Raw genomic sequence first — 14,715 nt, 5'->3', positions numbered from 1 at the left:
TAGGGGATGTTGCCGTAGCCGAGAACGTTGGCCATCTCGCCATCGCTGGAGGAGGGAGTGAGCAAGTTGCTTCGCTCGTCGAGCAGCGGTTCGCTCTCGCCGTTTTGCTTTGCCTTTTTTCGCCACAGGGAACTGACGTCCTTGACCTGGCTGCCTGTTTGTAACGAAAATAGAGCTTTTTTTTAAATGCTGTTACATTTTTTGTCACTTGATCATGATATGACTCTCCTATATCAGATTACATATACTGTACATCAGACCTGCAAAAACTTACTTAAACACAGCAAAAGCCCCAGCATTAGCAACATTTATCAGAAAAAATCATTTAAAAGGTATGATTTCCATTATTCAAAACAAGATTGTTTTTAGCGTTATAGAACCATTGCATGTAGAATCAAGACATATTCTGGTAAAAAAGCCTTTGAGCGTTAAGGTTTTACCCTATTTTGCTTGTTGGAGCACAGTAATGATGTCGTTTGCTATCGGATTGCGATGCATTTCGGCAAAACATGTGTTGATTTGCTCTACTTTTAACGATTTTTTTTTTCGGTTTAACTTCGTTAAGTTGTTTTAGGTAATCAAGATTGATTTTGCAGTTTCTCTTATTAGGTTATCTTTGGTCTAGGACTCTAGGTTATCGAGCAAACAGCTTTACACAGAATCACTGCTGGAATAAACTTTATTAGACGTGTAGATCAATCACGACTATGGTCAAACAATGGTTGCTTTTGTGGCGAAAGAATAAAACCAGTATAAATAAAAAGAAAGTGTGGAATAACGGACAATAAAAGCGATACAATTAACATCACAGTGGCAGCAAACGACGAGCTGCTTATAGATGCAGAAATAATATACGAGTAGTGGTCATCCACATCTATTGAACCTTACGATTTAAAAAGGTCGTAATGATTTAAAAGGCGCGCAGCTCGACATGCTTTGCTTTTCTCCTTGAATGGTTGGATGTTTGGTTGACGTTTTTATTAAAAATTCGTCGGATAAATAAGATGGAATAAATAAGGAGACGATGTTTCCCAAGACATCAGAGCGAAACCTTAGCAGTCAGGATTTGGAAAAACTAAGCAAATATATATTGTAACAGTGGTGAAGGTTTTTCATTATTTTTAATCTATACTTATATGGACGTAAAGTACTTCTTCAAGCAGTTTGCGAATAAAATCATTTAGCAATTAATGTTAAAATTTTCGATACATATTTTTGTCGATTGAACGTTTGGTGTTTGGCAAAGTGCCAAAGGTAAAATAGTAGAAGTATACAGTTATCAAGAAATATAAGTGCGGCAAAAAAATGTGAAATTGAAATGATGGTCACATCGTTTACACTCTCGTTAAAAACAAACACTTTGAGAAAACAATTGGACTGAACACTTCACTTTGTATTGAGGTTAACAAACCGATAACAAATATTGCCCCTCATTGCGTCCACAGCGTGCTTCTCAAAATCCTAAAACGTATGATTTAGCATGCTCCTTACGTATACGTAAACGTAGTTTGTACGTTATATTGTGTGGTGAAAACAGATACACCAACCATGGGCGTTTAGATGAGGATACTACAACTCCGCTCTGTCTAGGCTGTATTAGTAATACCCAAGTTAATCGTCGAGAATCATGTGCTTGTCTGCACAGGCTTCGTTCCGTCGATCTGCCACTTCTTGGTCGTCGGCGTCTAACGGCTGGCGTCTTCTGCTCGCATGATAGGGGATGTTGCCGTAGCCGAGAACGTTGGCCATCTCGCCATCGCTGGAGGAGGGAGTGAGCAAGTTGCTTCGCTCGTCGAGCAGCGGTTCGCTCTCGCCGTTTTGCTTTGCCTTTTTGCGCCACAGGGAACTGACGTCCTTGACCTGGCTGCCTGTTTGTAACGAAAAGAGAGCTTTTTTTTAAATGCTGTTACATTTTTTGTCACTTGATCATGATATGACTCTCCTATATCAGATTACATATACTGTACATCAGACCTGCAAAAACTTACTTAAACACAGCAAAAGCCCCAGCATTAGCAACATTTATCAGAAAAAATCATTTAAAAGGTATGATTTCCATTATTCAAAACAAGATTGTTTTTAGCGTTTTAGAACCATTGCATGTAGAATCAAGACAATGCCTTGAGATTGCTTTAAAATGTCGAATCTAACAATTCTGCGGCTCAATAAAAGCTTTTTGCCGATGTACTCACCGACTCGTTTCACATGGTCAGTCACGTCATCCCTCACGTCCGATACATCAAACATATCTTTGATTGACCTGTACCACGGAATGTTGTGACCAGCAAGTATGAAGGGTTTGTAGGAAAAGCTGTAGTGGTGCGCTACCGATGCGATGAACATCTCTGAATCGAGCAAATGCTGATTAGCAAAGAGCTTTAACCTAATACTTTCTTTATTTTTTTGATAAATTGTTGTTTATTTTAACTACCTTCAACTACATTTCTCTAGCTTAACTTATTCATGATACACCAGCCATTGGGAGCCGAATGTGAAAGAGAACAATTCCTACTTAATACAATGCGAAATTGTTAATACAAACCAAAACAAAAAGTTCTATTTGTACCAAAGCAAATAAGGAGGTCCTGCAAGCCATTAGCAAGATCCTGCTTTGTATTCCAACCCCACTTTTTGTCAAGGTCAATCAGAGCTACCACCAAAGCAATCGCAATCCCCTGCCTTTTAAAATTAAGAAAATTACAACAAAACTGTATATACAATGGCAACAATTTGGCTCAATTGTACCAATCCAAATAATAGGACCTTACCAAAAAGAAGCAAACACAACCATTTTCACACAGACAAACTTTCCAACAGGTTTTATTGGCGCTAATTCTTCTTTTGTTGCTAAATAAAAGAGACACAGACAATACATTGCCCACTGTAAGCAAATGCAACAGTTAAAGGACACAATTAACTCTATAAAACTGTATGTATAATATGCAAACTTACAATTTGAGATGCATTGTTTATAATAATTATCCATAGAAAAGCAAATTTTGGATTAAAATCACCTTCTCTATAAACTCCTTTCATCTCACAAATGCTAAAATTTAAAAAAATATATAGTAAAAATATAGAATTGGGTATTATCATAATCAGTGTTTAAAAAAATAAATTATTATGCAAAACTAAAAAATAGCAAAAATCCTGTAGTCATTCTGTTATTATTTTAAAGGTAAGGGGCAATATTGTGGTGTTAGGTAATGCCTTGGCTGTTTCAAGCAACACTTTTGCTACATAAAAGGATACAAGGAAATAATCTATAATTGAATAATATAGTATTGAGGACAACAATGTAATAAAACCAAATGCTAAATAATAACCATGACATACAAAGACCTAAATTGATTGAATAACTCAAAAACCTAAATACCATCCAAAACAATAGGACAGATTAGAAACCAATGTGTTAGCACCACTAATCTGGTGCCAGGGTTTAAATTTTTTTCATGTTTTTGCAAACCGTTACAAAATACAGATACCTAATTTATCATCATCTAGTATATGGTAACAACTAACTTTATTTGAAAATAAAATACATAATATTCTGTTTATTTACCCAATATCATGCAACTCTTATTTTGCATATTAAGTATGCATGATGTTGAAAACCATGATTTAAACATTATGTTGCATACGCAATTATGCAATCATAAAATAAAAACAAATGATCAATTCGCATTATTTTAAAATAAAAATAATTTATTGAATTTAACGGATAATTATATTTTTATAGTAAACCGTCGGCATAAATATTAGTCCGATTTTACAGATAGTAAGGTAGGAACGGAATGTCAGCCTATATTGTTGGTTAACTTGTTTATCTTGGCTGGAGATCCTACAAAATTGTAGGCGTCAACGCGTCATAAACTTACAAAGCTATGACTGTAGTGAGTGGACGGATCAAGGTGTATTGCAACACACCCTGTTTACACCTTTGGATAAATATGCCACCCATGGGCCAGGGTGGAATGCAACAAAATGGAAATATATGGCGTCTCTAAAAATAGACAAAACAGTTATTGATAAATTAAATATTGATATAATTACGGAATTTCAGCAGTTTTTTATGTAAAAAAATTTACCTGTGGCTTACTTCCAAGGGTTCCAGCAAGTTCATATTCCCTTGTGAGATAATTTAACAAATAAGTCATGAAGCTATAGATCACATAGGCTTCATAACACTCCCTAACAGTGTCAAAATATATGGCAAGATTAGGAAACTTTACTGCAAACCACTGAGCAAAAGTAAACAAATATTAAAACATGTAAGCCTGCAGCGCAGACGTTGGATTATTATTTAGCAGTACATCTTTGTTTTTAGTGTAACATAAATAGCAAATATTTTAACTTACACTATCAATTGCATAAATCGGCACCATCCAAAGTACTCTCATGATTGGTTTTTGAAGCTCTGGTTGTGTAAAGTAAATGAGATGATGCAAGATGGTCCACAAAGACATAGGGATGGTCACAAAAACAAACATGGCAGCAATAAACCAAGCTACTGTGTGGGCCTTGGCCTAAAATCACAATGATTTTAGTAAACAGAAAGAGCTTATAAATTATAGGAATTATGTCCAATCTTGTTTAGGCTTTAAATGAGTTACATTATAAATTAGATTTTTGGCCAAATTAGATTTTTATTGTAGAACAATTAAAACTAGTGACAAGTATGACAAAATTATAACTTTACCTGATTGCGGTATAGGTCAACACATAATATTGGAAGTGCAACACATAATATCAAAATGTAAATTAATATCACAGTTGGGCGAATCCAATACCTCCATCCCCGGAGAGAAAGTCGGGATTCTGAATGACAAAAAACACTTTTACACTAGACACAAATATACATCCGATCCTTACAAACAATAATATGGTAAATAATTATCGTTATGTGTTTTAAAATAATCATATGACAGCTAAATACAGTGTGTGAAAACCAAACAGAAATAAATTATGATACAAATCAGGGTTGCCAGATAGAAAAAAATAAAAAAGCCAAAATTACTCTAAAAAAAGGCCAAAAAAGCCAAATTTACTACAAACTCTAAGAAGCGTATGTTTTTCTTAAATAAATAAAAAATGCAATAAATGGTCATGCTGGTACATTGAATTTCTCTTTTTGTGGCAATTTTTGTATATTTTTCTTGGCAATTTTTCTCTTTTTGTAATTTTTTTGGAAATTTTTTCTCTTTTTGCGTTAGTTTGATATCTTTTTAACATAACACTCATGACATTTTTCGAAAAAAACGAAAAAAGCCAAATTTCATTTGGATTTTTTTTTGAAAAAATAAAATCCAAAGAGGTTCAAAAAAAGCCTAAATTTTCAAATTTGGCTTGATAAAATCCTAACTGACAAACCTGATACAAATCACAATTTGGTTCCCAAACAGCGAGTGCAATGCAACACAAAAACTCCTCACAAATTCAGCCTGTTTTAGAAGACATTGTTGTGTTAATTAATTTACTGTTAATTAGGCAGGTTCAAATAATATAATTACGCAAATATTTTACTTCAACCCTGTAGCGACGTTTTACGATGAAATGTTATTTTCGCAACTTTTAAGGAAATTACAAAATCTCTGCACCTGGCATTACCTGTTAGTCGCTGAACCAATAATATTTTTTAATCACATATTGTGGAAAAAGGTATATGATACTCCTATGATTGGATTGCAGTATATTCATATCATATGAGTTATAGAAAAGAGTGGAATACAGGCTGTAGAGTTGGAGACGGACTCCAGACTAGTCACAATCAGCAAATTTGTTTAGAGTCGGACTTGACTTTATTTTTCAAGGTTATTTGTAACACACTGCTAGCCCTTTTATCTTGGTACATTGCCACTTCCTTCGACAGTCTACTTCGGTACTTCAAACCTTTATCCGGAAACAACGAGGCACACCTGCAACAATCCTGCATGGCAGGGTCTCTCGGAACAGCACTTGCCAGTCTGGAGGGTATGGCAGATAAAAATTGAAGTGATCGGTCAAAAAGTGCACCCCACCATTTTAACATATTATGGGAAAACTGGGTGCGTATTCGAGCAGATAACAGTTTTGCAAACTGAATAACAAATTTTATACCTGTTTCACTTTCCATTTACAGCCGATGTTGAAAGTTAAAATATAATATTCATTTAGCGATGTTCTTGAAATTAGTGTGGCTAATTCTAAAAAAAACAAATTTAATGTAAAATAAATGTAATGTCTATATATAAATGCCTTAAAGCAGGGATAACCAAAAACCAACCTTTAATCATAATGGGTGACATTGCTACTTTAAAAATTTCAATGGGCCGCAAAATCTTTTAAATTTAAGGGGTGACGTCATAAGTTACATCATATCGTGACGTCGTAAAACAACTTAACTTATAAACCCCTGCTCTTGGAGAGTAAACGTGTGCGCAAACATGCAAGTAAATCTCGGCCTTAACGCGAAAAAAAATGAGTTTACATGCGTATCGTGCTATGGCCCATGGTATTGATACAGCCACCTTTGGGCTGATATATTTTCTTAAAATGGTCTGCAAAAAAAAAGAAAAACACACATCTTCTTAACAATTATGGGTGCACAAGTGTTCGAAGGATGTTACAATGCGACATTGGACTCGATTACAGTCTTGAAAAAATATAAGGTTTCTAGGGCGCTCTTTCACTATTGTACGTGAAAAGTTATGCAAAAAAAAAAAATAATCACAATACCGCATACCACAACGCATATTGTTTGGGTTAGGGTTAGCGTTTGGGTGAGGGTGGGTCAAGTTATGCAAAAAAAAAATAATCATAATACCGCATACCACAACGCATATTGTTTGGGTTAGGGTGCGGGTTAGCGTTTGGGTGAGGGTGGGTCAAGTAATATTATGTTTATTATTAATAATAACTTGACCCACCCTCAACCAAACGCTAACCCGCACCCCAACCCAACAATATGAGTTGTGGTATGCGGAATTTTAACAAAATTTTTTTTTTTATTCATTTTTACGTACAATAGTGAAAGAGCGCCGTTTCGAGGCCTACATTAACTACACGTTTTGATGATAGTCGAAATAATTGTTTTAAAGAACGGCTACTGAAAGTGAGAATAAGTAGTGGGCCGCACGTAAACACCAGACGGGCCGCGGGTTGGACATCCCTGCCTTAAAGTATCACTATGAACTGGACTTCAATAGGAATAGCTTGTTTACAATCCTGATAAAACAAAAACTAGTGAAGCGCAACTCATCGCAATTTGTCACATGACAAAGTCTAGCAAGACCAAAACAAACGCATAAAATTTAATATACGACACAAGAGGTACATGACCACTAGCAATAAACTATGTTATTTAGGATAAACTAAAATTCATCTACAATTTTAGTTTAAGTTGTGAAAAATTCTGTCGTAAATCGTAAGCCTTTATTTTTTGGATTGCGTTTTAAAACACAAGTTGTATGTTTGGCAGCAAAGAGTCTTTGCTGGGAGCAAGCAAATGTAATATTTTTTAGTGGGACATGCTGACCTCCCTTAAGACATTGTCGTGACAAGGGTGGAATGCAAATATTGGTATTTCAAGAATAGGAGTTTTTTGATTAATTGACTTCAGCAACCGAGCGGCGAGATTTAAGCAACGCCTATCTATTATAGAGAAATCAGGTGGCACTGTATATCTATTATAGATAGGCGTTGCTTTAATAACATTGTAGTAACTATATGTCTCTTAATCAATCTTTAGTGGTGACTTAATTTGACAAACATGATTTCTATCTTGTTGTGTGACTATAGCCTTCTTTTTTTCTTATTTACTTTGTGTTCGCTCTTTCTTAGAGAGACCTCCTTGGTCTTCCAGCCACTGCAGCCAGGCCGAAATAGAGATATCTGGTCTCTTCCAATACTGCTAATCTGCGACCTTCTGTTATGGAACTTAAAACGTATTTTTTCTGTTATAATTTCCTTTCTGTTATAAACTTAAAAACGGATAGAGCAAACTTTAGGCGATAACCAACCATATTGTCCTACATTGTCAACAACTTTAACGTCCCAATACATCAAAGTTTGCAATAAGACAAAAATAGGATTAGGAACTATGGGTTAAAGTACAAAATTTTGCCTTACCGGAAAGATGAAAATTTTTAACAACATATTTTAGAGATAACGTCACAAAGTTACGTTAAAACAGGACTTATAAAGCAAGTCACCTTATAACACCTGGTGTTATCGTTCGATGTCCTGCACAAGTGTGCAGTTCAAAACTTAGTTTATATACTTTCAGTTTTAAGGAGATGGCGGGATCGCCTGGTGAAAGAGATATATGGTCTGGCAAAAACTTTTTTAGCACTACGCGTATCTCCACTTACTATTTCATCAAAACGCCGTTCCGGACAGTTTAGGCTTGCTTTTTCCACTTCTATTAGGCTAGGTAATTGTCGGAATAAGACCTAAGTGGCCTTAAAAATGCCTTTAAATTTACACAGGGTTATCATTCCGTCCAACGGAATATGAAATGAACAGCCTTTCACTAAACCCCAAACTAATCGTGAAAGTCATCCGGAACTGTCCGGAACGGCCTTTCGCTAAATTGGGATTTGAAACAAGAAATGAATTTGACACAACATTTTAGCTGCATATTTGTGCACGGTATTGATTGAACCATGTATCACATTTCCTAACAAGGTTACGTGTTTTGACGTCCCAATATCACGTAACTTTGTGACGTCATCTTAATATTGTTCCAAAATTTTCGGTAAAATACTTAGCCCCAGACCCACACCACAATAACTTCATGACTAATACCGGTAACTCAATGAATTATGCCAAACCTAAACCAAATTCTAACCCTAAACATTACCCACGTCTTACCCTCAACAAGGAAGAAAAGAGTACGACTTAATAAATCCGAGTCCGACTCCGGCCAAATTTACCGATTTCGTATTATTTCAAAATGTTTATTTCTTATTCTAACAAGTTTAGATCTTATTCGGTCGTATATGTTACATCGTATTTGGTATTATTCTATCGTTGGTTTTAATCCTACGATGTTAATGGTAATTTGGATTTAGATAATGTTGCTGTAAATGTCTCACTGTTGTTTCGTTTTAACCCTTTATGTCACTCGTTAATTGCATGCGACTTCAGTCCAAACTGTGCGCTTGGGAAGGCTTAGGCTACATCAACGGTGTTCAACCTGCGGCCGTAGATCAATTATTATGCGGCCGTTAACACATATTTTAATAAGCATGTTTCGGCGCCCGTGCTGGCATGCGTTTATGGTTGATATGCTAAATGCAAATTATTATTTTTTACGACTAATGCAAAAATAATTCAGTGTAGAAGATGTGTAACAATCTAAAATCCAAATGGTGATGTCACATAAAGATAAAATAAGAAATGATACATATTTAACGACTGAGCAGGCATGTTTTATGCGAGTTGTGAGTGGAATTATGGCAAAACTTTGGGGCATGTTGAGCGGTAGTTATAGAAAGCCTTGTTTAAACGAATAAGATTGTGTGAGTGTTTCTTAAACTGGTATTAAGCAACATTGAGTAATAAATGTCCAGACACAAAAAATCTGTATTTAGTTAATAGGCCAAAAAACAAAAAAAAACGTCATAAACCACAGACAGTAAGGTTCAGGGTCCCAGGTCAATGAACTTCGTACCACTCTGGAACTGGATGCGCGCCGCTTCGACGATCAGCCGCTCAGCTGCGTCACGTGTCACATTAAAAAACCCAATAAACGCATTTTTTTCGCGCTTCGCGCGATTAGAATATTGTTTTGCAAAATACCATTAGAGAACAAAAAATAAATGTTTAACAATAATTTTTCTATGACGTCACGTTATAACTTAACTTTCTGACGTCATCTCTAATAAAAAAATACTAGCGGCCGTGAGATCAAAAAAGACGGTCAATGCGGGCGTCAACAGCTAAAAGGTTGGGCATTCCTGCCTTACATAGTGCTTACAAAAATGACATTTGTCAAAGTAGTCTTAAGTTCCGGTGCGCAATCTTTTTATCTGGAGATCTTTAAAAAAATAACCACAGCCCAAGGCAATTGCGGTCATGCAACCAAACTGTATTTTGCCTATTTTTACTAAGCAAATGCAAAAAATACCGCTCTGCCCAAATCTAAATTATGTTGCTAGAATGACGTATAGTTCGTCACGTCAGACTAAGTTTGTTACGAGTTTTTTAATTTGCTTTCATATTATTAACTTAACCTCACCTACATGTTGCGCCACAAATAGGCAATGTTACGTCATAGGAAGTGGCAGCGAGAAAATTATTAACCAGACAAATACGGCTTAATTATTAACGGACTACAAAGGACGATTTATATATCACTGTAACGCTGTAACCATCGTAAGTCTACAACAGACACTTAGCCTAAAGTTATTTGAGTAGAAATTTAAAAATCTTAGCTAGATTGCTTGAAGAGAATTTTGGTAAAAAAGTATTTACACTGCTTTATGTCACATTGGCAAGATAAGTATGTTGGGACTAGAACAAGGGTTCTTAAAGTGGAGGCGCATCACCTTGGGTAGCCTAAAGGTTTATCAAGCAAGGCCTTACTGGAAAGACCCGTATAGCAAGCGCTGAATTTCAAATTCATCCTTGTGTTGTTTGTGCGTTATTGATGTTAATCCGAAAAAACTTACCGTTCTCGAAGAACTGATAGGACGTTATGCATCTGACGCTCAGTTAATCACGCAAATCGCGAAAAAATGGCATCCGTTTTGTTTCATTAGCAAACGTTACTTTAGAACAGGGATGTCCAACCTGCGGCCCGCCTGATATTTACGTGCGGCCCACCACTAATTCTCACTTTCAGTAACCTTTATTAAAAACAGTTGTTTCGAATATCATCAAAACGTGAAGATCGCGCAGTATTTGATGTAGGCATAATCTTGTGTTTTTTATAATCGAGTCTAATGTCGCATTTCAACATCCATCGAGCACTTTGTGCACCCATCATTGCTAAGTAAGATGTTTGTTTTTCTGAATGTGTGTTTTTCCGGACCGTTTTAAGGAAATATGTCAGCCCAAACACGTGAAAACTTAAATTTTTGCATATTTGCGCATAAGTTCACTCTCGAAGAACGGGTGTTTATAAGTTAGGTTGTTTTATGACGTCACGATATGACGCAACTTATGACGCCATCCCTTTAATTTGAGAGATTTTGCGGCCCATCGAAATTTTTAAAGTGGCAATGCGGCCCATTCTGCTAAAAGGTTGGACATCCCTGCTTTAGAAGTTTGCCTAATGAATAAAGCATATAAAAAGATGATCATTATACTATATCCACAATTACCACAAATAGGCATTCCTTATATTAAAGCCCAACTGAGGCAAATAGCACTTAGAATTTTAAACTAAGATTTAAGTCAATGATGTCAAATGTGTTAAAAAACAGCTGTCTGACTCCTGCAATATAGTTGCACTAAATCTATTTAGTTTACAAATTAAAGTAAAATAACGAGTAAGATGAAAAAACAATGGTAGTCTTGTTTATGCAGTATACTGACAATGTATTTATATTGCATGCAAATTTTAAAAAAATGGTAGCTTATTGAAGCTATTATTTAAAAAAAAACTACTAAAATATATATATGTACATTAATACAGCTATTAAAAAAATCGTTTTGACCTTTAGCAACTACAATTTAAAGCAGCTTGTTTAACTGTGATGCATAACTACACGAAAAACCAAACAAAAAATAAATTATGATACAAAGCTTGGTTCCCAAAATTACAATGCAACACAAAAAACTTTACAAATTTAGCCTGTTTTATGGTTGAATATTTTTCTATCACATATTGTGGAAACACTTATATGACACCCCTAAGGTAGGATTTAATTGCTCCATATCTACATCATATTAGTGACAGAAATAAGTGGAATACAGGCTGTAGAGCTGGAGCCGGACTCTTTGCGTTTTGAACACAAGTTGTGGCTATGTTTGGGAACAAGCAAATTAAATATTTTAGTAGGACATGATGACCTTACTTAAGACATTGCCGTGAGAAGGGCGGTATACAGATATTAGTATTAAAAAAACGGGAATTTTTTTATTAATAGACTTTAGCAACCGAGGTTTAATAACATTGTAGTAAGTAGTAAATGTCTCTCTATCACTCTTTAGTGATGACTTAATTTGGCAAACAGAATTTCTATCTTGTTGTGTGACTAGCCTTTTTTTTCTTATTTACTTTGTCTTCGCTCTTTCATAGAGAGACCTCCTTGGTCTTCCAGCCAGACCAAAACAGAGTTATCGTGTCTCTTCCAATACTGCTACTCTGCAACCTTCTGTTATGGAATAAACTTAAAAAAGGATTAGGCGACAACCAATCATATTGCCCTACATTGTTAGCAACTTTAAGGTACCAATTAATAAATCAAAGTTTGGAATAAGACGAAAAAAAACTAGTAACTATGGGTTAAAGTACCAACATTTTCCTACCGGAAAAATAAAACTTCTTACCGTACCGGTAACGCATAACATTTTTTAGAGATAACGTCACAAAATTACGTTACAACAGGACGTCTAAAACAAGTCACCTTATGAAACCTGAGGTTATCGTTCGATTTCGTGCACACGTGTGCAGTTATTAAAATAGAATAGATGTGGTGTGGCAAAAACATTTTTAACACTACGGCATATCCAGTGGTGATTGTTTCTTCAATTTTCAGACAAACAATCACAAAAGGAAAATTCCTACAATTATAAAAATTAACACAATTTTAATCTGTAACGTGCGAACTTGACCATTGCACATTTTGAAAAAAACAAACACGGGAGCTACTTGGATCTCAAAAATCGGTGTATCAGATAAGATGTAAAAATCTATTGACAGTAACCAGCAATGCTAACCGGTTCGCTGATCTTATAAAATTTCATGAGACGGTTCTATAGAACCGGTGCGAACCGGCCACCGCCTAATGCGGCGACTGTCGACTAAGACTGCGCTAAAGACGGCGCCAAAGACTGCTAAGAAACGACATGTATATAGCCAATACGTAGGAAGAAAAAGAACACGAAAGTTACGTTATATTTGGCCAATAAGACTGGCCGGCACTCTTTTAAGATTACGGCGGCCATTCTAAGGCCAATTTGCAGCGGGAGTAAGAGGCCAGCAAAATAAGTGGCTTTGCAGAACGCGAGAACACCACCCGCAAGACTGGCTGTTTACAGATTAAGAGATTAAAGGTTAAATGTCGGGTTTGAAACGAGGCGCGCGGACGCAATAAGGAAGACATTACATCATGAAATATTATTAATTATAAAGAGGGTTCTTCCGACAATTATTTATTCTGTACCGACGTTTCGATAACCTATCCAGGTAATCTTCATCAGGGCATATAAACTTGTAACCTTGCAGAGGTATATATACAGTGAAGAAAAACGACGAAAAAACAAGGTGGCAAAACGAGGCGAAAAAAGGAAACAAGGTGCGAATAACGTGAAAACCGGCTGCAGCCTTCTAATGGCCGCTACTGCACAAAAATTGATAGGAAGGTGCAAGCTCGTACCCTTTGAGCTTTCATAAAATTTTCTCGTATCCCCTGTCTACAATGGCCGACGGAAGTGTATAAAATTGTAATAATAGGAATTAAAATCAATGTATTTATAACACACATGTTAAATGCATGCATTAAAAACAGTTTTGTGAGTTCAACAATATATACAAAACACAAACAATTAGTCGATTTACTAATGGCTCTTTTGTTGTTGTTTTTCGTAAATTGCGCATATATGCCTAAATAGCGCATAATTTCACACTACATGCCGACGCCGTACCCCCTGCTGTGAGTGGAATTATGGCAAAACTGTGAGACCGGTTGAGCGATAGTTATAGAAAGCCTTGTTTAAACGAATAAGATTGTGTGAGTGTTTCTTAAACTGGTATTAAGCAAATGGAGAGAAAATAGATTGAGTGTTAAATGTCCAGACACAAAAAATCTGTATTTAGTTAATAGGCCAACCCCCCCCAAAAAAAATTGTCATAAACCATAGACAGTATAAGATCCAGGTTCCCAGGTCAACGAACTTCGTACCACTCTGGAACTGGATGCGCGCCGCTTCGACGATCAGCCGCTCAGCTGCGTCACGTGTCACATTAAAAAGAACAATAAACGCATTTTTTCGCGCTTGGCGCGATTAGAATATTTTTTTGCAAGAGACCTTTAGAAATAAAAAACATATGTTTAACAATAATTGTTCTATGACGTCACGTTATGACTTAACCTTCCGACGTCATCTTTAAAAAAATTACTAGCGGCCGTGAGATCAAAAAAGACGGTCAATGCGGGCGTCAACAGCTAAAAGGTTGAGCACCCCTGGCTTACATAGTGCTTACAAAAATGACATTTGTCAAAGTAGTCTTAAGTTCCGGTGCGCAATCTTTTTATCTGGAGATTTAAAAAAAATACCAACAGTCTGTTAAAAGAATAAGGTAATTGCGGTCATATATAACTGAACTGTATTTTGCCTATTTTTACTAAAAAATACCACTCTGCGCAAATCTAAATTATGTTGCTAGAATGACGCATAGTTCGTCACGTCAGACTAAGTTTGTTACGAGTTTTTCAATTTGCTTTCATATTATTAACTTAACCTCACCTACATGTTGCGCCACAAATGGGCAATGTTACGTCATAGGAAGTGGCAGCGAGAAAATTATTAACCAAGTAAATACGGCTTAATTATTAACGGACTGCA

The 14,715-nt window shown here is 35.9% G+C and overlaps 1 protein-coding gene across 1 annotated transcript; it reads right to left on the bottom strand.

Annotated features, from left to right (window-relative positions):
• Positions 1-661: 661 nt before the first annotated feature.
• Positions 662-6,664, bottom strand: LOC146160645 (transmembrane protein 184C-like). The gene is made up of 10 exons (XM_083383538.1): positions 6,097-6,664; positions 4,700-4,818; positions 4,359-4,526; positions 4,089-4,241; positions 3,879-4,003; positions 2,953-3,046; positions 2,769-2,881; positions 2,567-2,679; positions 2,193-2,345; positions 662-1,868 (listed from the first exon to the last, which is right to left on the bottom strand). Exons 1-10 carry the CDS (start codon positions 6,110-6,112, stop codon positions 1,612-1,614), a joined length of 1,311 nt encoding a protein of 436 aa, XP_083239664.1. The 5' UTR covers positions 6,113-6,664; the 3' UTR covers positions 662-1,611.
• Between the last annotated feature and the right edge of the window lie 8,051 nt (positions 6,665-14,715).

The sequence above is a fragment of the Ascidiella aspersa genome, chromosome 3 (assembly GCF_963924565.1).
Source record: "Ascidiella aspersa chromosome 3, kaAscAspe10.2, whole genome shotgun sequence".
NCBI lineage: Eukaryota > Metazoa > Chordata > Ascidiacea > Phlebobranchia > Ascidiidae > Ascidiella > Ascidiella aspersa.
This window is presented reverse-complemented; position numbering and strand designations above follow the sequence as displayed.